At 42.1% G+C, this 24,946-nt stretch overlaps 1 protein-coding gene across 1 annotated transcript in view; it reads right to left on the reverse strand.

Moving 5' to 3' along the window:
- Nucleotides 1–9,597: 9,597 nt before the first annotated feature.
- VWA8 (von Willebrand factor A domain containing 8) overlaps nt 9,598–24,946 on the reverse strand; it is a 365,156-nt gene continuing 349,807 nt past the window's right edge. The window contains exons 43-45 of the mRNA XM_056109482.1: nt 14,819–14,917; nt 13,166–13,404; nt 9,598–10,932 (exon numbers count right to left, since the gene is read on the reverse strand). Coding sequence (XP_055965457.1) covers nt 10,824–10,932; nt 13,166–13,404; nt 14,819–14,917 — 447 coding nt within the window. The 3' untranslated portion in view covers nt 9,598–10,823. The remainder of the gene's footprint in view (nt 10,933–13,165; nt 13,405–14,818; nt 14,918–24,946) is intronic.

Raw genomic sequence — 24,946 nt, forward strand, 5'->3', positions numbered from 1 at the left:
CCCATCCTTGAGAGCCAGCACATGTTCTAACTCTCTGCGCCACAGGCTCCAAATCCAACAGCAATTCATAGACCACACCAGGGCCATGCCAAAGACAAGACTTGGTCCATGCTCATTTCCAGGTTGGGAAGGCAGAGGATAGAGAAACAACGATGAGACCATGGGTTTAAGAACCTCTGAGTTAAATGCCCCATGAGGAGGGCTGTTTGGGTCAGGTGCCCCTGTGTGCTGATTCTTCACTCATTGGCCCTATCCTAAGCTTCCCAGTTGAATGTGAGGTCCCAGAGGAAGGGTCCCAATGTCTGCTCTCTTTTTCTAATCACTATGCACAGTGGTGAGTTACCGTGGCATTGAATGAAAGAGTTGCTGTCTAGTTGTGAGAACTGTTTTTTTTTTAAATTTGAGTTTGAACTCCTTATCTTTGTTTTAAAATGGGAACAGTCCATTTATGATGAAAAAGAACAAAAGAACTTCCTGTACTAGTTAGGTTATTCTGAATAGTCAGACTAACCCAAAAGCTCACTGGCATAGGGTCAAAGGCTTATTTCTCATTCACCTGTGCTATTTTTGCAGTGCACATCTGGGCTCTGCACCATTCTCTGGGCTCATGCATCCTGCATGACATACTGGTGTTACTCACCTAGGTCACAAGGCCTTCTCAGTCATATGACAACACCTCAGACAGAAGCAGCAGGGTTGTGTGCTGGCTCAGATGTAACATGGATCACTTCTACTCCTAGCCTACTGACCACCACTCAGGGTATGTGTGTATGTAAGGTCATGTGTGTGTCCCACCTGATTCAAGGGGCCTGGGAAGTGACAGAATATTCAGTGACAAATGAATGACTGTGCCACACTCCCCAAATGGTTCAAGTTAAAAGGGGGAATGTTGGGCCAGAGCAATAGGTGGGCACTTACCTTTCATGCTGCTGACCCAAGTTTGATTCTCAGCACATAGATAGTCCCCCGGTCTCTGCCAGGAGTGATCCCTGAGCACAGAGCCAGAAGTAAGCCCTGAGCATTCGGATTTTGGGGAAAACAAAACAAAGAAGGGGGGATACCAGCATCTTGGGTCTTCAGGGAGGAGGGATGCATCTGAGCCCAAAAAAGAATGTAGCCACACTGGAAAATCAGGATTTGTGATTTTGTTCTTCGATGTTTTGGTAACTTTATGTAGTGCTCTCTCCCTTAGCTACCAAGTTGGCTTTCTTTCTTTTGCCTATAAGGGTAGACTGGTTATCTTTGACTTATAAATAAAATAGAATTAAGGATGTCCCTGTCATGTAGAGTTTTCAGGATTTAATGAGTTTTCTATATAAGGTGCTTGGGAAATGTCAGATAAGAGCAATAAAGATTTTTGACTAAGAGTAATTTTTTTCTTTGTATATTTGGAAAGCTACCCGTGACGTATTTGATATGCCAAACACAGTAACAACAAGTCTCACAATGGAGACGTTACTGGGCCCCCTCGAGCAAATTGATGAACAACGGGAGGACAGTGGACAGTGGACAGTATATTTGTCAGAACAAGGCACCCCAGGCTTAACCTTTTAAGATTCCCATGTGATTTATGCCTTCCAGAAGGTATTAGCTAAAGGGATTCCCCAATTCTCTTGAGGAAGATCTGAATTCCTAGCTGAATCAGGGATTATTCCTTGGGATTGAGAAAGTGGGGCCAAGCTGGGAAGACATCCCAGATGGACTCTGTCATTGACTATACTTTTAAAAGAGTTGAAGTGCTAACAGACTTCTGATAAGAAGCCTGTAGTTGAAAGCAAGCTACTCAGAGCAAGTCCTACAGAAAGGCTGTTTTAGCTTACCTCTCCCAGCACTAAGACCAGGCCAGTGTCTGAGAAACCAAGTCCTGGCCAGAAATCAAATTCATGGTCACAATCCTTTTTCTGTGACTCTGTACCTTCCTGGAGCTAAGTGTCTTCCGATCATGCAGTCTGGTCATCACCAGCTCCTTGACCTCTACTCATTCCACCCGTAGGAGGGACAGCCCTGGGCCCTATGACCCTTCTGAGGAGTTTGGCCAGAATCCCCTTGCCCCTAGGAAGTTTATCCCAAAGAAACCCCCACTTTCCAAGGGTTTACTTCCCTCTAAAAATAAGTGCTTTGAACTGAAGAGCATTTTGTGGATTCGAGGTATTTGCCTTCTTTGATTTTGATCTTCACATGAATCCCAAGATGTGGTTTATTATTCTCAGATCAGAGGTAGAAAAAACTGGATGCTCAGTACAACCAGGTAACTTCTTTGTCATGGGTGGCAGGCCTGGGTCCAGGGTTCTACACCAAACTGATTCTTAGCCTGCCTCATACAGACCAAATTTGGGATTCTTGGTCTAGATGCTCCTGCAGGGCAGCAATGGATGGGGCCATGGGAACTAGGATCAGTGTCCACACTGCACACGCCAAGGTCGTCTGAGACTCTGGGCTCATTCCTTGATTTCCTTCTGTGTCACATAGAAGATGTATTCAGGGTGTCAGTAATATAGCCTTGAATCCCAGGAGAACTGAGCGGGCTGATCTGAGGTGATGATGTCCAAATGTCAGCATGACAGATTGTCATGGAAGATGCCCAAATGTTCTTAAGACGAAATTGATGTCATAATCTTTATGAGCACTTTGGAGGAGGCGGTAATGACCCAGAGGGAGGAAGGTTGTTGTTGGAGCAAAGATCAGGACACAAACTTGGTTCTTAGAAGAGGAGGAAAGGCCCAGAGAGATAGTACAGCGGGTAGGGCCCTTGCTTTGAATGTTGGTGACCATGCAAGGCAAGATGACGAGGTGCCAAAATAAAAACAAAAATCAAAAAGTTCTGGAGGCACCGTCTTAAAGGAATAAGATACTATATTTCCTTAGGAGACCATATTCATTTTTTAGAGGTAGTTTTTTTTTTTGAGTGGTAAGGAAATAATTCTTAAGGATTTTTAGAAACAGTTACACAACTAGCTTCTTCCTAAAGGTCAAATTACAGAAACACTTGAGAAAATTTCTATAAGTACCCTCAATGCTCAAGGGAGAAACTTTGTGCATGTGAGAGGTACACAGGCATCTCACTGTTGTCTTTCCCGGGGTGGAGCTCAAATACCAAAGCTCTTTCCCCAAGAGCCTGTGAGTTCCTGTGCTGCCAGCAGGGCCGGACCAGCTTGCTTCTGTAGGGGATGGAAGGAAGGGATTGACATCCAGGGAAGGCTGTGGCCTCTGAGGAATCTATATTAGTTCCCTTTGGAAAGAGCCAACATTCTCTAGACAACTGTGATTTTATTTACTTCACCACTGACAAAGTCCAGAGGCTTTGGGGTAGCGTTCAATGTCAAAGGTCTTACCCTTGACCTGGCACTGGCCTTGGCATTCCAGCCAAGGGGATGGGTTTCCACCTCCTCTTCCATCAAAGAGGAAAGGCAAAATGCAGGTGGAAATTCAAAGACTCTATAAACAACCTAGCTTGACAGAGACCCAGTGAGACTGTTACCCCCATGTGTTACTCACTGTGCCTGAAGCCCAGCCCTGGGGTTTGACCCCAGAGTCCCCATGCCCTGCCTGTCTGAGCACCTTCATCTCAGCTTGGGCCTAACAGAAAAGCACGAGAAGGAGGGAACTGAAACCGGGTGTGTGTGATAGATAGTCACTCAGGCCTATTTGTGCTTTTAAAGAGGAGCCCCTCTGGCTGAGAGACGTAGCTCTAAAGATAGACTTCAGATGGGGCGGGCAAAGGGCCAGGCCAGCTGCATGGAACTGTATTCCAGCCAAGTGACTGAATGTCTGCTTTCAGGCTGTTTTGTGGAGCTGGACAATCTTCCACCTCTGCAGTGAGATTCCAGTTCCTTCCAGGCACCGCAAAAGGTCAGAGAGAGAGAGAGAGAGAGACAGAGAGAGAGAGAGAGACAGACAGAGAGAGAGAGACAGAGAGAGAGACAGAGAGAGAAAGGATTCTTCAGTCTGGGCACAATATATTGCAGATCAAATCCTATACTTGGGGACTTGTTATACTCTTTCAGGCCTGAAAATAGTGGAGTGAAGGCGTCAGGGCCCTCACGGATCCTTTTACTACTAAAGACCCCTTTTTTGATCAATTGGAAAATAAATGAGCTCTGTCTCCCGGCCCATATCCATGACACCTGACCTTCCTGGGTATCCATGGTTATTGGCTCTTTTTATGACTTTTGGGCCCCATACCCTGGAATCTGAGCATCCTGGCTTGCTGCAGAGACACTGAGATTCTTTGCCAGCCCTGGGATTTCAAGGAACATCCCTGAAGAGTGAAGGCCAAGACCGAGCAATAGGCCATTTCCTCAGAATCCCATTTGATTTTCATGAGGTCCATCACTTTTTTCCCCCAACTAGTGATTTTTGGGTCTCAGTTTTAATACAGGTCAGAAAATCTCTCATAAGTGGGATTTTCTCTCATAGAGTGACAGCCACTCTATTCTAGGGTCCTGAAGATGGCTGATTAGTGCCAGAGTGAAGAAATGATCTGTCTCATTAAATTAGCATCAGCATTGACCAACACAAACATTATTGTTTGAAAATCTAACTTTAATTTCCCACCTCAATAAATATGCTTGATTTGCTTCAAGTTTCAATTAATAAAGGCTTTGTGTATGGCATCATGAGACCAATTATACAAAATACTCATATCCGACTCCTCATTTTCTTGCGACATCTGGCCTCCATAAGCAGACGTACTGGCTTTGGGATATTCAGACAGATGTGGTTCCCTTCCCTTTCCAGGTCAAGTTCCAGCTACCATGAATAATGCTTCAGAGCAGTAACCATAATAAAGCCTATATTCTGAAACTTCACGGGGAAATACTCACCCTCTGGAGTCAGAGTGTATTGACAAAAACTCAGTTCCTTTGTGGAGAGATTTAAGACTTCACTTTCCCTAGGTTTGAGAGAAGAGGGAAATTTCAGGGTGACTGGTATCTGCAGGGGGGCTGAGGGGAACCATTTGCTTCTCTGTAGAAGTCACGGTTCCTTGACGAGGTTTCTAGAGCAGAACACGAAGCCCTCCATCTTCTGGATCCAAACCGCCTCAAAGGAGTGTTATACTTTGCTCTAAGTGGCCAAATACCACAAGTGGCACTTAATAGAAAAGTATGTAGCCCTGGCACTCTGAGCTATGGGCAGGGCTACGCACGTGAGCAAAAGAAGGCTCTATGGGAAGGTGAGGAGGGTTCAAGAGTGCTTCGTTGCAGAGACTGTCAAATTATTCTCAGCTCTGGGAGTTTGCTTGACAAGCATTTTTCTCCCCCACCACCCTAGAGATTTTTTGTTTACAGGATTTAACCAAAAAAAAAAAAAAACCAGACAATTGTGTATTGTTTAAGCCTCTGTACAAAGGTCAGCATTTGGCACACAGTAGTTTTCCAATTCCTGATTCCTTTGATCCCACTGTGCAGATCAGCAGATATGGAATTTTCAGACAGCAAAGTGCACAGTAAGACAATGGGCAGAAATCTTGTGAATTATTAGCCATATTATTCTAGACATAGAAAATATCTGTCTAGGGGATGGGGGAAGCCCCTTGAGTGGAAGTCTAAGCTTTAGGAAATTTTTAACGTGCATTTTTAGGAGCATAATTGTGTCAGGGCAGTGGTTCCAGGTGCCAAACACAGTAATACAGGCTAAGATGTATGTAGAGTTTTGGAGACAAACACATTGAAATGATATGGTTTCTGTTAGGCAAGATGGGCCAAAGAGATAGAATAGAGGTTAAGGAGCTTGTCTTGCATGTGACTGACCCTGGTTCAATTCCAGACACTCTACGTGATCCCCAAGCACTGTAAGGAGTGACCCCTGAGCACACAGGAGTAATTTTAGGATACCAAGGTGTGCCTGTTCCCACCCCTACCCCCCCAAAAACCCCAACTTCTATGATAGACTGGTTCTATGAGATATAGGAACACAGAATTTAGTGTTAGAAATAATTTTGTCCAACTTCTTTCATTTGGAGATGAAGCAGTTGAGCTTCAAAAGAGACTAATTCTATCTCACACAGGTGTGGTGACCAAGGAACATCTAAAAGTACTTTCTGGTGACTAATTCTCCCTAGAATGTAAATTTATACTCTCTCTTGAGTGTAAATTCTCCCACTACACGATGGATGGCATAATAGATTCCTTCCCATTATCTAAAATCACTGTCACTGTCCTTCCATTGTTCATCGATTTTTTTCTCAAGTGGGCCCAGTAATGTCTCCATCGTGAGACTTTGTTGTTACTGTGTTTGGCATATCGAATACATCACAGGCAGCTTGCCAGGCTTTGCCATGCAGGTGAGATACTCTCAGTAGCTTGCGGGGCTCTCCAAGAGGGGTGGAGGAATCGAACTTGGGTCGGCCATGTTGGCTGCTTGCAAGGCAAATGCCCTCCCTGCTGTGCTATCGCTCCAGCCCTATTACCTAAAGTACTTGTGCCATATCAAGCCTAGAAAAAGGCACCTTTTGTCTGCTTTTTTGTGATAGGTAAGAACTTGATAATACACTGCTGACTAAAGAGTGGTAGCAAATGTACCATTATCTGTGATCAGGTGGAACGATTTTTTAAATAGTGAACATTAAGATGGAACCCCCCCACCCCAATACACTCCTACATAAAATTTCCTCAAACAAGAGGACAGTTGACTCTCCTAAGGTGCAATTCCAGGAAAAAAGTTGTCCAACCAGGAGATACTGGCTTAGAATTTGCGGAACACCCACGAGCGGCTCTCCTGCACGGCCACGGCCCCGGAGGCACAAGGACTTAGCACAGAGAACCAGCCGCTTGGAGCAGGAAAGCAAATGGACTATGTGTTAAACCGCGCCACCAAGCCTGCCCGGAGGGGAAAGGGTGTTGTCCCGCTCGCCTGTTCCTCTCTGGAAAGAAAGATGGCGGCCGCACGGGAGCCTTGTGGACAGCAGGTTTGAGCCGGGGGCGGGGGGCAGCGGGGGCCTCATGGGAAGGGGGGCGTTCTGGGCCGTACTTCACGCCCGACCGAGGTCACCGGCTGCCCCCCACGAGCGGCTCTCCGGCACGGCCACGACTCCAGAGCACAGAAACCAATCTCTTAACTATCTACCTTTTAATAGAAATACTTCCAGGGTTAATAAGTGAAACAGCAGAAATCCAAAACTGCGCGGCCGCTATTGCGGCCGTGCGACATCATTTTATTCTTAAACCAAGCTGTAGAAAGCAAATCATTTCACAACACTGTTTCAGCATATCTGATTGGGGGGGGTCGTAAACTCTAAACAATAATTGTGTATCTTCTATCGAAACAATGTATCTAGTCAAAGTAGATAGAGTATTAACTAGAACTCATCTGCCTCACAGGAATTGGGAGGGGTGGGAGGTGGGGTTCTATTGGGGTTCACGGTTAAAAATAAGTATTGGTAAAGGGAAATGTGTTTGATACTTACATGACTGAGACCTAAACCCGAAAGCTCTGTAACTTTTCCCACAGTGATTCAATAAAGAAATAAAATATTATAAAAAAAAAAAAAGAATTTCCGGAACAGCTCTTGATCATTGCCTTTGTTAGAAGGACAACAAATACATGATGAATTCTTTTTTTCTTCAGTCCCACCTCTCCCTGCTCTACTCACAGAGGAATTGAAATTGGGCTGCTCTGAGAGCACAGGAAGGAGCCAGGTGGAGGGAGAGGGGCGCAGAAGCCCCCGGACTGGCCTGTCAGGAACACTGACAATGCTGTCAACAGCAAGCCACTTCTAATGGCTTTCAGAGCCCTTGAATTTGTTTAGAGAAAATCTCGCTGGCATTGATGGATTTCTCCTCCTGACAGTTCACAGGAAAGGGTGTAGTATAAAGAACTAAGTGATTTATTCCAAGCATGTGATGGGCTCAAGGATTCCTGCTTCCATCCACGTTTTGTGGCCGTGTTCCAATTGCCCCATGTGTGATGAAGTCATTTTCTGGGGCACAAAAAAGATTCCAGGGGGGAATATGCATCATATACTGTGGCTATTCATGGCTTTCATTTCTTCTGTCTGCTCGGGAGAGTGACGAAACTTCTCCACATTATATGGGCTGAGGAGTCTGTTTCGAGGCCTCTCAAAGACCCCCCCCCCCCACTCCGTGCCCCTGTATACAATGCATTTATTATAAAATCCTGTCCCTAAGAAGGGCTGGGAACATCTTGGAGTGATCTGTAATTAAGTATATTTAATAATAAAGGCACAAACTTCTTAGCATCTCGGTGAGTGAAAATGAACCCTTCCATAGAGCTCCCTGACCACTCCCTTCCCCCAGTCTCCATCCCCTTTCTACAAATAAGAACCAGAAGTTTGTTTTTTTCAGAAATAACAATTGCAAGGGATGTCTCGCCAGTGGGGAAAGGAAATGAAATAACTGGAACATTCTTTTCCATGCAGAAAGAAATGGCTCTGCTCACTCAGGTATTGACAGAGGAGGATTTGTTAAAAGACTGTTCTCTCCATTGCTTGTGGACTTATCAATGCTTGGGGCTGGGACCCTGGCCGATGGCCAGCCCTACAGGACAGCTGCCACTTATACAGGCCTCCAAGACAGGCACTTAGCTGCATGTCCCCCAGCATTATCAGAGAAGGGTCCTCTAGCCCTGGTCCCAGGCACCTCCTTTGAGGGTCCTGATGTATGCAGATTGCTTCTAGGCCAGGGAGAGGGAGAGAGTGTTGTGGGAAATGTGAGCAACTTAAGGAAGGAAAACTGGGCTGGAGAAAGGAGAAACCTGGAGACAACCACAGCGAGGCTTGGAAGAACCAAGTGGTGGAGGTGGGGCCCAGGTCCTGATTGCAGACGAGGCCATTCTCTGGACTTCTATTTGTATTTTGTTTTGCATTGTTTTCGGGTCATACTCGCCAGTGCTCAGGTGGCCTGTTACTCCTGGTGGCCAGAGTCATACTGGTGCCTGGCCTGCAACTGACCTGGGTTCAATCCCTGGCATTCCATATGGTCCTCTGAGCTTGCTCAAGAGTGATCCTTGAGTGCAGAGTCAGGAGTAAGCCCTGAGCACCACTAGGTATGGCTCTAAACCCGCCCCCCCCCAAATAAAAACAAAAAACAAAAAAAACCTGCAACCAAGTTCTTGGCTCTGCATTCTGGAATTACTCCTGGCAGTGAGAGCTTGGGGACCATGTGGGGTGCTGGGGATCAAGCCCAAGTCTGCCATGTACAAGACAAATGACCTACCTACTGTGCTAGTGCTCCACCCCAGGATTTTTATATGTAAAATGAGACTGCAGAGAGTAGAGTGAATAGTCAAAGCTCAAGTATAGGGAAGCATGGAAAAGTCACAAGCTCTCAGTACTGCCTCACTTTATCTGCAATATAAGGAAAAAAATACCCAATCACCCACTTACATTGTAAATAACTGTCGTTGTGAGGTCTCATTGACATAATACATGAAGTCACTTAATAAGCCTGGTATGTAGTAGGTAATACATGAAACAAAGACTGGCTGCTGAACCTGTTATTGTTAATGAAATTAAAAGGTAAAAGTATATCATTGGATGACTCGGTATGCAATGAGTCTGACTGAAAAATAAGGTATGCTGACCCATTGGATGATACAGCATTGGATGTCTGATTGCTTTATTTCTTTGATAGCTGATAGGGAGGTATACTGGTACAACAAACATATGGGTACTACCTTTCTTCCTTCCGATGATTTCTTAAAAGAAATTGAACTTGACAATTTCACTATATATGCATGAATAAAGTAACATTGTCAGCTTGATACTCCAACTCATACAAACACACATATTTGTGCCATCAGTGTTTCTGACTCTGTCATAAGTTGTGGAGAGGATTTTTTTAATTATGTGGTTGGAAGGAGACAAACTTCTATTGAAGCATTTGATTTGAAATAGTGACATAAGCCTGCTGAGGAAAGAAAGGCAATCCAGAGAGGTAGGGAGGAAGGTACAATTTCAAGGGGGAAAAATGATAGTTTATTTATATTTTTTTTGCAAAAGACATCTTCAGTTATTCAGTTCAAACACACTGCCTTAATTTTTAATTGTGTCAAATCATTTTATATAAATGGGCTCAGTATTTTCTTAAGCATTTATTTTACATACTATATCTTAGATACCAAACTGGATTAGTGTAAAGTTTCTGAGAATCATCAGAGCAAGAGGAAACAGGAAACTTTGAGCCAAGACACATTCTTTATCCTTCCACTGGGGCAGGAGAACAGAGCATCACTTTTATTTAAAGAGACCCTAAAAATTCACATGGCAAAGTCAAGGATCTTGTGGTATTTTAGAACTTTGACTAAGAAAATGAAATTATTTGTTGAGAAAAATCAGACCTTATATACAATATTGCGGGTAGAAGGACTTTTTAGTGAGCCAAATACTCTAGAATCCTAGAGAAGAAAGTAAAAGAATGATTAGATTGGAGGAGTCTGGATAGGTTTTTAGGGACTTGTATCTTGATGTCAGAATGTGGATTCAAGGCTCCATTTGATGGGGCCACTTGTGTTATCTCAGGTGACTAGATGAAGTGTTGAGGCAAAAGCAAAAGATCCTCTTTTCCTTGGTTATCTGGAAGCAGACCAAGCACCACAGCATCCAAACCACATTCCTTTGACCTTGACCTTTTACGAAACCCTGGTCACTTCACCTCCTCTCAGGATTTGTGACCCATCAGTGGCTGTAGGTTTCCACACCCATGGTTGGTTCTTCCTCGGGCTGCTTTTCTGAATTCCACTCACTGAGCAAGTGAAGGGAAACAGGAAAGCCAGGCTTATTCTGTCTCCACAGGGCTCGCTTGCTTTCTTCCCTCTGGACTGCTGTCCTGGCTCCAATTTCAGGCTCAAGGTAAAGGAGGAGGTTCTTAAATAGTGGACAACATGGTGGAGGTGAAGATCTGTTGTAAGATCTGAGGGATATCCTTGGTATTCATGGCCACAAAAGACCTGCCCGCTGGCAAAGTTTGCTGAAGCCTGCCACAAAGGAAAGGAAAGGAAAATTACCACTGCAAATCAGGGCCACCTCGGGCCCTCCCACCATCAGTCCGAATGGATTTTAAGAAAAGGAAGTTTTTACTTTCCAATACCTTGCCCATGAATTGGCAGTCACGAGGCCATGAAAGGCCTGGAACAGTGACTGGGAGAGGCACATTGAAAGCAGGAAGCTGAAAAAAGGTGCCTTTGCAGGGAGAAAAAGAGCACATTAAAAAAAAATTCTTTTTTTTCCCATTACTGTTTTGGATATTTTATATTCCTTTGATCAGAGCCCTAGGGATTAATGTGGGATTCCCTCACCTGGGTCCAGGGAATGTGCTGGCCTCAAACTGCGCTTCTCAGAGCTTTTCCTGCCTTAGCAAACAGCCTTCAAAAATGTTGCCCAGCCAAAAGAAAGCAGTTCTTTTTCTCTCCCCCTCTCTTGTGCTCTGTATCACAACAATGCAATGTGAAATACAATCCGATTTACTTGACTGCTGCTTTGATGACACCGAGGTTATACAGGCTTATGGTAATTTTTTTTTTTAAATGCCAATTTATCATCTGGAACAAAGGGCCGTTTTTGAAAGTAATAAAAGTGCAATACAGATCTATCCAAAAGCACGCCTCCTTTCACTATGCCAACAACGTTTGGTTTTGGAATGACATTTAATAAAAGTCAACCATCCTGTGCAGTATCATATACTTGGCATGCCTGGTAGGCCAGCTAATTCTGCAACATATCTTTTGCCAGTGGATATTGGACCATTTCCCTAGGAAACCACAAGGGTATTATTGTGCTTTCTTAAGTATTCAAACAGGATCTGTTCACTAGAAAGACAAATAGCTATTTCAGCTCAGCCAGTAGTTGGGCTTCCATCTAAGACTGGGCTGGTGCTGAAGAAAGTCTGGGCAGAAAAGGCGTGTGTGCCAGGTCAGGGAGACTAACTACAAAATGAGAAAGTCCATTGTGAAAAAGTGACTAGGATTACAGGATAGTAAGCATGGTCTTAACCTGCCTCTACAATCCCATAGCAAATAGAGAAAAAGATGTTTTGGACACTGAAACATTTCTTACCTGCTATAGGATTCTGTGCCCCAGAGTACAACAGATAAGAGGTAGAATAATAGCATAACAAAAACGACATGTGCTGGCGCATATGCTGCCTGAGCCTATGTGTGCTTATGCCCACGTGGCTGAGCACATGTGGTGTCCAAGCACATGTGTCGCCCGCATCTCCCCTCTTGAGATGTGTACTTTCATGCTTTCATGTCTAACTTTACTCTCTCTTTCTTTCTCCCCCCCACTCCACACCTTAAAAATCCTCCAAATAAAATCTATTTACTTAAAAAAAAAGACATGTGCTGTACACTCTTAGTTAATATTTTGTGATGTTTCTTGTTAGTACTTTAAGCAGAGAAAAACTCTGAAGTCTCTGTATTTTCCATTCAAAATTCTGTTAGTGTGTTTAAGCAATAAAAGCATGTTCAGAGCTCTCCTTTCAGATAATTCACACTGGTGCTTGTTGTTTCTCTGAATATTTGGTATAGCACGTTAGCATATATGTTATCTTACATTTTCTCTAAGTATTTCACCTCCTTGGTCACTCCAGTAAGGAGGGATATATTTATATATATTTATGGCCATGGGCCCCCAACATAGTACTCCCAAGGAATGGGGGCCAGGGAAGGGATTGTAGGAGGAAGGAGACAGCATTTCAGGCCCAAGAACAATATTTTTATAACCCTCCTCACTGGGTTTATATTTATATATAAATACAAGTGGGGAGATGTCTGACAATGCACCCACATGTTTTTATATTGTGGATATCTATTAGATACTTAGTTATGCACACTTTCTATGCTAGGAAAATGGTAGATGTTCACTCATTTGAGTAAGATTTGAATATAAACTGATCAGAACTGAACTTGGGGGCCTTGATGTAAAGTATAAAGTATAAAAATACATAAGTTTATTGGTGAACAAATTTGCTATTTATTGTTGGCTAATTTAAATAAAAACTGAAAGACAACAAACGTTTCATTCTCATCCAAACATATTAGAACCTCAAACTTCTTGACTGATGATCGGCTCCTTGAGTCTAGTGTAGTAACTATGTCTCCTCATAGCTCTCATCTCACCATCTCTCACAATGCTGAGTGCATGAAACTGCACCAAGCACTGAGACCTCTCTTTCCCTGCCCTCTGCAGGATCCTGAGATGAGATCTTACCTCTTTGCTTGATCACCTAAAGATCCAATAAAAATGGCAAACGCATTTACTTGAGGGTTGCTTGTCAGGATTTGGGCAAACTTGGCAGGATGTATTCCGTAACGTGACAGGTTCGCATCACTCAAGACAATAACAAAGTACTCGTCTGCTTCTTCTTTGACAATTTCCTTGATGGCATGTTCTGTCCCCTCTAATGTGTGGTCCCCGCTCATGCAGAACTGAGCATGGGCATGCATTGTCTAGGGGAAAGAGATGATGCACAAAAGTCATGGATGAGAAAGGTTTTCAACAAACATGACATTTTTTTTTCTGTTGACCATGAGAAATGTGCAAATATCAGTGATGACACACGAATAAGAAGTTTCTTAATGGTTCTATTTAGTTTGCCCTTGGAAGGACAACAGTACAGAGTGTTGTTTGCATGTGGTAAAGACTTCTGTTAGGAAGAGGAAACATTTCAGAACTATCCTAATTGGCTCTTTTAAAGAGGAAAATATTCTCTAATGTGACAAAATATAAAACCTGGAATCACACCAGACGATGGGAATGTCACAAGGAGACAAGTCAAGAATGGATTGTTTCCAATGAGTAAAGCATTTATTGGAACAATGTACTTACACCAACAGCAATGAAGGAATTTACTTCAAATCATGGTGTGTGTTTCTGTTCTAGATCTATGTGAAACTGAACTGTGATTAGGAAATATGAGAACACATAAAATTGGGGTTAGAGAATAACTCAAAATATGGCTGTTTTACTTTAACAGAAATATATAGGAACTGAGAAGAACTGTCTAGAACGTGGGTGGGGACCTACTAAGGGTGTAGAATTCAAATCACTGTATCACTGTCATCCCGTTATTCTCGATTTACTCAAGTAGGCGCCAGTAACATCTCCATTCATCCCAGCCCTGAGGTTTTAGCAGCCTCTCCTTACTTGTCTTTCCCAACGTATTGGAGGCTCTTTCAGGGTCAGGGGAATGAGACCCATTACTACTGTTTTGGCATATCGAATATGCCACGGCTAACTTGCCAGGCTCTGCTGTGTGGGCAGTATACACTCGGTAGCTTGCTGGGCTCATATATATATATATATGTAATATATATGTATATATATATAAAATATGGCGTGGTAATTATGGAAAATGGGTAAGGAGTGTTTTATGATGTGTTGTGTGGCTGTGAAAGTGGCTGCGTGGTCCAGGAATATGTTCAATCATATGTGAGGCTTGGCCTGAGTGTGTGGAAAGTGGCCTAGAGTATGACAGCGATTGGGTAGTGGATGTCAGTTGCTGGGGCTGGGTCCCTTGGGACTCTGTGCCAGGCTGTTTTCACTCGGGGTACCCCAGAGGGGTTGGGTGAGAGCCCTCCCCGCTCCAAGGGACCCAGCCCCAGTAGAATTCAAATAATAATAATAATGTCAAATACTATACAAATGTATAAATTTTTAAACAAAGGTTAAATTTTGTATGGTGGATAAAGGGATGTTAACTATGATTATTTTCTTAGTTTAATGCGTCAATATCTGGAAACAGAAAGTCTTCACTCAGCCACTTCCATTATATAATGCTGCTTCAAGTAAATCTTTTCAGTGACCAGAGGAACTTTACCTAGTGGAAGTTTTTACAGAACATAGGAAATTGACTGCATTTACCTTTAGAATTTCTAGTCTTTGCTTGTTGTCCTTGGGGATTTTGTTCAAAGGAATTAGGGCAATGTTGAATCCGTCTCCAGAGTGTGCAGTGATGTCATACTGTAGGCAAGAGAATCAGAGTTAGAAGCCTTTGCTCAAAATTTCCCTTAGACATATGATCTTCCATCTCTTTCATTTATTAATATTAGGAACTGCTGACCAGAGAGAAATGCAGACCGATGTATAGTACATAGAAATTCAGGCTCTGTCACTGTGAGTTGAGTCTCTAATTTCTGCTTCTCAGGGGTTGCCAAAAATTTTCAGGAGGAGAATTTAAAAAAAATCACTATACATACTAATAATGGAAGGATTAGGTGACTCCAAGATTCCTGATCACCTGCTCCCCCTCCTACCCCAGTATAGTCCCAGAGTGGACAGGTCCTATGAATGTCTATCATCATATGATAGACTATGATCCTATGATTCTGTGATGTGGCAAAAGGATTTTGCAGATGTCAGTTGACTCTGAGTTAATGAAAAGGGAGATTTTCTGGGTGTGTCCAACCAAAGTATGGGTGTTCCTTAAAAAGAGAGGAAGAGAAAAAAGTCAAATATGAACAAACCCTTAAACTCTGACCTCAGAATTAAAGTTCTGAAAGGGAGAAGGGAGTGGATTGAAAGGGGCCAGAAAGTTCGGTGTTTTCACTACATGCGGTTGACCCAGGTTGGATTCCCCTGAATCCCATATGGCCCCCCCTAAGCACTGCTGGGGTAATTCCTGAGTGCTAGCACTACAGGGTGCAGCACAAAACCAAACCAAACCAAACAAACAAAAAGAAAAAGTAGGAAGGGGCTCATGGATTTAATGGAGGGATACTGACAATTTGGTGGATGCAATGTGGTAACATCATATTCCTAAAACACACATCATCTTGTAGGTACTCCCTCAATTAAAAACAAACAAAAAAGTCAAAACTAAAATGGCAACAATGATGTTTTTAATTAGGAAAGGAGTATTGTTTTTTTTTTTTCCTGGCTGGGAACTGAAGGGAAAGATTTTCTGTATCAAGGAAAGTGTCACATAGGAGTTTTCTGGGGGTGAAATAGAAAGTTGTCATAAGGGTAAGGCCCTGAGAGTGGTATCTAGGGGCAGTCCTGAGAACCAAGAAGGAATGGGAAGTTGGGCCCACAATCGAAAGGAACTGAATTTCATTAACTATTTTGGAATCTCCTCTGTAAGGCTTCATGAGATTGAGAACAGAGAAGTCAGCTGGGCCTTTCTGGACTTCTGAAACACAGAAATGTAGCCAATATGAGCACTGCTTTGAGCTGCAACTCTTGTAGTGTTATGTGATGGGGTAATATCACATGAATAATAATAACACAAAATTACTAAACACAAAAGTGAAACTATCATTGTAAAAATTACAGAAGAGTAAAATTATTCACAATCCAATTATTCAATGATAGCTTCTCTAAAATTTTGTTGTGGGGCTGGAGTGATAGCACAGCGGGTAGGGTGTTTGCCTTGCACAATATAAACCCAGGTTTGGTTCCCAGCATCTCATATTACCCCCTGAGCACTGCCAGGAGTAATTCTTGAGTGCAGAGCCGGGAGTAACCCCTGAGCATCACTGGGTGTAACCCAAAAAGCAAAAAAAAAAAAAAGTTGTACAAGTTTAATGCCTATTTTATTTTATTCTTTTTTTTTTAAGTTTAATGCCTATTTTAAATGGGTGAGTTCCCTGAAGCAAGGCTACATCTTACTTATCTTTGACTTCTGATCCGTTTGTGCATTTATTGCACAAATGCTTTAAGAGGGGTTACAATTAAGCTGGGCCAACACATTGGTGACATTCTTGGTCAAATAAACTGCTTAGAAACTGTTCTGTACTCCCCTCCCTTGCTATCCTTGTCCTGGCAACTGTGTGATAAATGGTGGTTAGTCAAACTAGCTAAAGAAAAACAAAAGCCTGACCCATAATACAAATGAAACCATCTTAATGGATGTTAAAAGAAACATAAAGGTTGTAGAGACAGTATGGGAGATAAGTCGCTTGTATTGCATGCAATCTGTTAATCCTGGTACTGCATATGGTTTCCTGACTACTGTCAAGGTTGGAATTACCACAAGGGTGTGTGTGTGTGGGGTGCAGGGTAGTGAAGATAGAGGAGGGTCCATTATGACAACATTAATTGGAAATGGTGACTCTGGACAAGAACTGAGTGTTGAAAGTAGGTAAAGGGACAGACATGATAACCTTTCAGCATCTGTATTGCAAATCATAATGCCTAAAATGAGGGACAGGGAAAGGGGGGAGGGGGACAGAGGGGGAGGAGGAGGGAGCAGGAGAGGGAGGGAGGGATGGAGGGAGAGAGGCTGGAGTGGAGGATGGTTTGGGGTGGTGGAGAAATTATACTGGTGGAGGAATGGATGTTGGAACATTGTATGACTGAAACCCAATCATGAATAGCTTTGTAATGCTCTATCTCATGGTGATTCAATAAAATAAAAAAAATAATATTAAGAAAAGAAAAAAAGATCCCTGAGCACAGAAACAGGAGTAGTTCCCGAGTACTACTGGATATAGGATCCTACTAGCAAATAATTAGGATGGTTTCCATTTCTGACCTGCTGAAATTGTGTGTATGAGAAGCATTAGACTGAAATATATTTTTGGGGGGGTTGGAGGGAAAGGAGGATCACACCCAGGGGTGCTCAGAGCTTATTCCTGGCTCTCTGTTCACAGATCACTCATGCAAGTGTTTAGGAGAACAGATGGGCTGCCGGTGATATTGAGTCCCAGTTGATCATGTGCAAGGCATCCACCCTACCCACTGTACTATCACTCTGGCCCCTAGTAATCTATGACAAGATGTGGCCCAGTTGCCCAGAAGGAGGGCACATTCACCAGAGATGAATACACAGAGGAGATCACAGGTCTCCTCAGCTGAACCTTGGGACTATCCTCCTTGTGGGTGGAGGAAAGACAGAGTAGAAAGAAGACAGATGCAAAGGCAGGACAGCTGGGAAATCAGTGCAAAATGGTTACAGGAAGGGCTTGTGCAATCATGCGGAGTTCCGCTAACCATGGCCATCAGGGTCAATGGAGACTAATAACCTTTGGGCATCAGATTCAATGGTAGCATTTGTAGGGTCAACTTTAGGAAAAGGTCTGTAACATAAGAAAAGAACCACACAGTATCTAGATGTGTGGTGCAAAGAGGTTTGCATTTACTGGCATCAGAGTGAAGGCAATGGGCAGGGAGGCCAGATAGTCTAGTTTGGAAAAGGAAAGATGTATTTCCTCACAAAGGTTGACAAAGCAGAAGGACAGACAAGTTATAATTGGAAGGAACAAGCATACAAATGAGGGCGCATCTGTATGTTTAGTACTACAAAGCCATAATGCATGTTGCAAATAGTTAAAAAAAAATCTGACCATCTACTTTGATAGAGATTCCAATGACCTGGAAAGTTGGGGTCAATTCCAAGTCCTTGTATTTTTGTGTGAGAATGTGGCTGTGTGTGCAAGAGAGGCACCTGGCTTAGAGCCCAAGGCCTCCTCTCTCCATAGCTGAATCTATCCTCCCCCAGGAGGCGCCTTGTATAAGCACATGGGTGGGCACCATCACACCTGTAGCCCATCTTATGCCTGTCATTTTGTCATCATTTAGACTGGGTGCTGAAACTATGTGTAGGCCTGCCTGCTCTAGGAAGTTGGACCTAAGGAAGCAGACAACATAGGTCCTGGAAACTGGCTTTAGATAGTCTGAGGATAACTGCGATCCAGGAACCAGGAGCACAGGAGCATGGTCTAGAACAGACATTCTCAATTTGACCTACTATTCCTTTTCGGGCAGGGGGTGGGGGGGGCGAGAAGATTACTCAGTGGTCCTCTGGAAATTTAGTTTAAGTTTAAAAATAGAAAGCCCACCCAACTGCCCTTGAGTCTACCTTTGTACCCTTAGATTGTTTCAGTATCCCTTCCTGGGAAATGCCAAATGAGAAATTGGCTCCAAGTGACATATTCTCTTCATTCTTCCTTAATGGGAGGGACATGGCCAGAGAAGGGCCAGAATGAATTCTGGGCAGGGAACTTCGAGACTGATATTAATCTGGATTTAAGGTGTTCTTCTACATTTTAATCCCTTAATTATTTTAATATAAGGGATTATCAAAAATTGTGGAGCATAATTTATCAACATGTTTAAATTGATAGTGAATATTTTCTGAGGATGTAGCCAACCACATATACAAGCCAGTGTAGTTTGTTGTCAATGTAGTGAAGAGAAAACGCAAATTGAAACCTAGGCTATCTAGCTCTTGACTCTGGAAAACTGGGGAAGTCCTGAAGTACTGGATACAGCATTCTCTTGACTCAGATCATCCACTGTTCTGCACTGGGTTGGCATGATTCTTCCATGCAACCATGCTTGAGGCATGGGTCAAGTCTGATTGGACAGTGGTCATGGCATGCAGGAATTACTTGAAGCTAAAAGTAAAGTTTCCCCCTGGAAGGTTCTAGGCAGGGTGGTGAAGTCATCTATCAAACAGGATCTTACACATAAGGGAAAAGATCAGTTCCTTGAAATAGTGTTTCTCTTTGGCAGAGGGAAAAATTTATACATGTATCAAATTTCCCCCACCCTTTTAAGTAACAAAGTTCTTACTCATCAGATGACTGTGGATCATACTGTGCAGATAAACACTACAACATACGGTAAGTTATAAATACTAGAACATATGGTATATTTATCTGTGTAAAATGCTGACAACTGGGCTGGGGTGATAGTACAGACAGTAGGGTGCTTGCCCTGCATGTGGCTGACCCAGGTTTGATCCCAGCTTGGCTCTTCATACGGTCCTCAGTGTCTGCCAGGAGTGATCCCTGAGCTCAGAGCCAGATATGGCCCTAAAACAAACAAAATACTGACAACTAAAAATGGCTAGGAAAAAAGTTGCTAGTCTATTATTTAAAAAAAAAAATACAGCCATATGAATTGTTGACTTTTCAGCAGAAACAGATTTAACACCTCATAATCATTTTTAAAAATCATTTTTATCATTATTCAGAAGAAAAAACACTCTATACTATTTCAAGTAACTAAGATAGGTGGCTAGAGATCATTTTCTTCATCACTGCCTTCATTTGTGCTAAGGACTATTTGCAGAAGGATCTGCCTTTCTTTGTGGCTAGTAGTGTAAACATTGAGAATATATATACCCTAGGGACAGGATAGGGCTTATAAAATGATTTGCAGGCTCTGGTTCTTATCTTCCAGATGGGCGTGGGGACTATTGTGTGCCCAATGTAAATAAAATACTTGTGAGGAATGCAGAGCACATCCAAATGTAACACATTCCCTGTGTAGCTATAGGTCACTTTCAGCTTCCATTAAAGATACAACTTCTGAGTCAAAAATATCAGTACGTTTAAGGTCCAAATATGTTTTTTTCTAACAGAAATTTACTGATGTTCAAAACTGAGTTAAAGGAAAAAGCATATAAACTCATTCATGTCCACTGATTCTGTCAAAGGTACCAGTCAGGTGCCTGCTGTCAATCAGACGTGGGAGGGTCTAGAGAATAACTCCTCAGAGGTAACACAAGTGTCACCATCTAGGGCCTCACTGTTATTATCAAACCACCAAACACTCAGATTATAACTTTTTCTGAATAGCTCAAATTTTTCTCCACTTTTCAATGCATCCCTTAAATTCTTGTTGGAGTCTTTTTAAGCATTCAACACAAATATTTATGAGACAGTTATAGTAAAGAAGTCTATACTGGTTTGGCAAGATGGTACATGGGGCTGGAGCACATGCTTTACATACAGAAAGTTGGACTTAGTCCTTGGCACCGTATGGCTCCCTGGGCACTGTTGGGCATGGCCCCCAAACAAAACTGAACAAAAATATCTGTACTAAGGAAGACCAATTTTAATACTGTTTTAAAAATTTAGCTGCTATCTCAGACACGAAGATTTATCAGATAAGGATGATTTTGTTGTTGTTGTTGTTTTTTTGGGTCACACCCAGCGATGCTTAGGGGTTACTCCTGGCTCTGCACTCAGGAATTACTCCTGATGGTGCTTGGGGGACCATATGGGATGCTGGGAATTGAACCCAGGTTGGCCGCGTGCAAGGTAAATGCCTTACCCACCGTGCTATTGCTCCAGCCTCAGAAAGATGATTTTTATAATTTAGCTTTCAAAGAAAGTTCTTTCAAAACAAAGAGTTATGAGCATTTTCTATATGAGCTACATAAAGTTTATATGGCTAAGATCCACCTTATAAACAGGGATGAGACAATTATCTGAGGCTATTTGTGATGACAATATAAAATTCTAAATTTTCTAGAAACCCAAATATACCATTCTAGGATGGCTCTATCAACAGTAGGTAACAATAAATTAGAAGACACCTACATGATTTAAAAGGTCAAGAGATGTGGCATTAGAAATGTTAGCCAAGGATTTACTACATCTGATAATTTTGGGGTTTTTTTTACATTATGGAAATCAATATAAAAAAGAACAGCTCTGATATTAAGCTTTTTGACCTAGGGAAAGTCACTTAATCTTTTCAAATCTTGCTTCTAAATTGTAAATAATGCTGGTGTAAGTGAGCTCTGGAACCACTTAATCTCTCAACAAATAGAGCTAATCTTTATTTTGTCATTTCACAAGATCATTGAAAGAACTAAATGAACATGTTAATACTTGTATAATCCCTGATAGTTTAGAATTCTTTGATAAATTTCACTTTGATTTTTTTTACAACCTTTGGGGGTATGACCACACTTCACAAATGAAAAAGTGATGCTCAATTCTGTATCCCCTACATATGTGTGAGATAATCTGGCATTTGTCTCCCTTCTGATTCACTGTGTTTAACATGTATTTCCACCCAGTTGTAACAAAATTCAAGATTTCAATTTTTTTCTAGTTGGCAGTATATTCCACTGTATGTGCATGTATATATAGTGGTATGTGTATACATCTATCTTATAATGCTGTTGTAGATTATCTTTAAGATGTGAATATTATAGCATTTATCTATAAACATATAATACACAATTTTTGTTGTGCTAGATCAAACCCAGGGTTAGAGTAAAGCCAGGGCTTCACACACGCAAAGATAGCACTCTTCCACTGAGCTACATTCTCACCTATGCCATTCCTTACTCATCTGAACACATAAATTGTTTTTAAATCTCAACTATTGTAAATAGTGCCTCAATAAACATAGGTATACATACAAAAAGGCATTTACTTTTTGAACATAATTTACTTTGTGTTCTTGGGATATATGCCAAGGAGTGAAATTACTAGATCATATGGTAGCTCTATTTTAAATTTAAATAAATTACTGTTTTCTACAGAAGCAGAACCAGACTATATCTCCACCAAGTGTGTACAAACTTCCCTTTTTCCCCACATCTCTGCCAGTACTAGTAGTTTAGTTTTTTTTGACATGGGCCATTCTCACTAGAGTGATGGTATCTTAATTTGATATGCATTTCCTAACTAATCAGTAATGACAAGAACTTTTTCATAAATCTGTTGGCCATCTATCTGTCATCTTTGGAGAAGTGTCTGCTTAGCTTTTGTCCACTTTTTTGGATGGCTTTTTTTTGTTATATATATGATATTAGCTCACTCACAGTGGAATACAAAGCAATAAAATTGGAAACAGAAAATGGTTTCTGATTTAATAATTACTGCTTTGTAGTAGAGTTTGAAGTTAGAGAGGTTGATTCCTCCCATTTTCTTTTTCTCAAGAATTGCTTTAGCTATTGTGGGTGCTTATTGTTCTACATGAATTTCAGGAGTGTTTGCTCTATTTCTTTGAAGAATGTCATGGGTATCATTATAGGGATTGCATTGAATTTGTACAATGCTTTGGGAAGTATTGCCATTGACAATGTTAATTTTCCTGATCCATGAGCAGGGGATATCTTTCCATTTTCTCGTGGCCTCTTTTATTTTCTGAAGTAGCAATTTGTAGTTTTCTTTGTACAGTTCCTTTACTTCTTTAATTAAGCTAATTCCTAGGTAGTTGATTTTCTGGGGTACAATTGTGAACGGGATTGTTTTTTTATGTCACTTTCTTCTCTCTCAACTATTTGCATATAGGAAAGCCATGAACTTTTGGGTATTTTATGATGTAGTCATGAAAGTTACAAGTGGTACTACATGGAAAGTATCATGCTAAGCGAAATGAGTCAGAAAGAGAGGGACAGACATAGAAAGATTGCATTCGTCTGGAGAACATAATGTAACAAAATAGGAGACTAACACCCAAGAATAGCCGAGATAAGTACCAGGAGGTTTACTCCATAGCTTGGAAGCCAGCCGCACTCGCTAGGGGAAAAGGCAGCTCAGATAGAGAAGGGAGCACCAAATAAAGGATGTTGGAAGGATCCTCCCAGGATGGGAGATGCATGCTGAAAGTAGACTATAGACCGAACATGATTGCCACTCAACGCCTCTTTTGCAAACCACAGCACCCAAAAGGAGAGAGAGAACAAAAGGGAATGCCCTGCCACAGAGTCAGGGTGGGATGGGGGGTTGGGGGGTAGGAGGGATACTGGGATCAGTGGTGGTGGACAATGGGCATTGGTGGAGGGATGGGTACTTGATCATCGTATAATTGAAACCCAAACACAAAAATTTGTAAGTCTGCAACTGTACCTCATGGTGTCTCACTAATAAAAATTAAAAAAAATTTCTGAAGTAAAAAAAAAAAAACCCAAACCCCGAGAGTATGCTAACAGAACTTTGTCAGCCAAACTCATTTGTTGGAAAGAGGAAGTAGTGGAAGAGGAGATCCAGGGATAGGGGTAAAGGATGCTGGCACTTTGGTGGGGTTTGGCACAGTAATATACCTAAGACTAATATTAATACTACTATACATCTTAATGCAAAAAAGATGCATAGAGGTGAATACAATAAATAACAATAATTTATAAATATATTTATATTTAAAGAATCTCTAAAAACCCAACAGATTGGGATTATACTGTAGAGCATGGCAACAGGCACTAGAGCAGATAAGACCTGTCCCTGCATAGTGACCCAGTAGGGAGTGTCTGGGCGCATTTTATAAGTACCGGTATCTGGACTTGAGTCTCACCCAATCCCCCAAGAATTGTCACTTACACTTAGTGAGTCATTCCTAACTGCAGCATCTAGCCCTAATTGGGACTGGGCCTCAGAAAAGTAAGGTTGGAAAGGTTAGAGATAGTAATGCTAGACTTTATGTGATTGGACAATCCTCCTAAGTGGAGACCCTCTATAAAATAAGTGTGTCTTTGGCAATAAAGTGAATGGTCATTGGCTGTCTTCGAGAATGGTTTCTTGGTGTGCCTGTCATCCTTTGCCCCACTCCTACCTGGATCCAGTACACAATGTGTCTGGGCACGTTGGGGAAAACTGTTTCCCAACATTATACACAAATGTAAATAAAATTAAAGAATAATTTAAAGAAAAAAAACTAATGCTAGAACTCTGATTTTAATATTTGGGGGAAAAAAGTCATTTTACTTTGCCTTTTCTTGAGTAACACAGAGATTTAAATGGAGATTTAAAAAACCCTACAATCTAAGGGACAGAGTACAGGGGTTAAGGCAGAAGCAGCCAACCCTGGTTTAGACTCCACCAGCAATGCCATGTGCTGCCCTGAGGGTCCCTGAGCATCACAGGGTCCAGGCAGCACGACATCTTCAGGACTAAACTGAACCATGGCACGAAGGGCTTTGCCAGGAGCGCTCCCTACACTCTCCACTGCTCAGCAACAGTGTATTGCAATATTGGACTCTTTGAGAGAGAAGAAATAACATCTACACCAAAAAAAATTGATGCTCAGAGACAAGAACTGTCCACTGTCCACTGTCCTCCCATTGTTCATCGATTTGCTCGAGCGGGCCCAATTACGTCTCCATTTTGAGACTCGTTGTTACTGTGTTCAGCATTGCTGCGCGGGTGAGATATTCTCGGTAGCTTGCCAGGCTCTCTGAGAGGGGCGGAAGAATTGAACCCAGCTCAGCCAGGCTGGCTGTGCAAGGCAAATGCCCTATAGCTGTGCTATCGCTCCAGTCCTAGAGACAAGAACAGACTTACATTTTTTGTTTTTGTATTTTTT

The sequence above is a fragment of the Sorex fumeus genome, unplaced genomic scaffold (assembly GCF_029834395.1).
Source record: "Sorex fumeus unplaced genomic scaffold, SorFum_2.1 ptg000008l, whole genome shotgun sequence".
In the NCBI taxonomy this organism is placed as follows: domain Eukaryota; kingdom Metazoa; phylum Chordata; class Mammalia; order Eulipotyphla; family Soricidae; genus Sorex; species Sorex fumeus.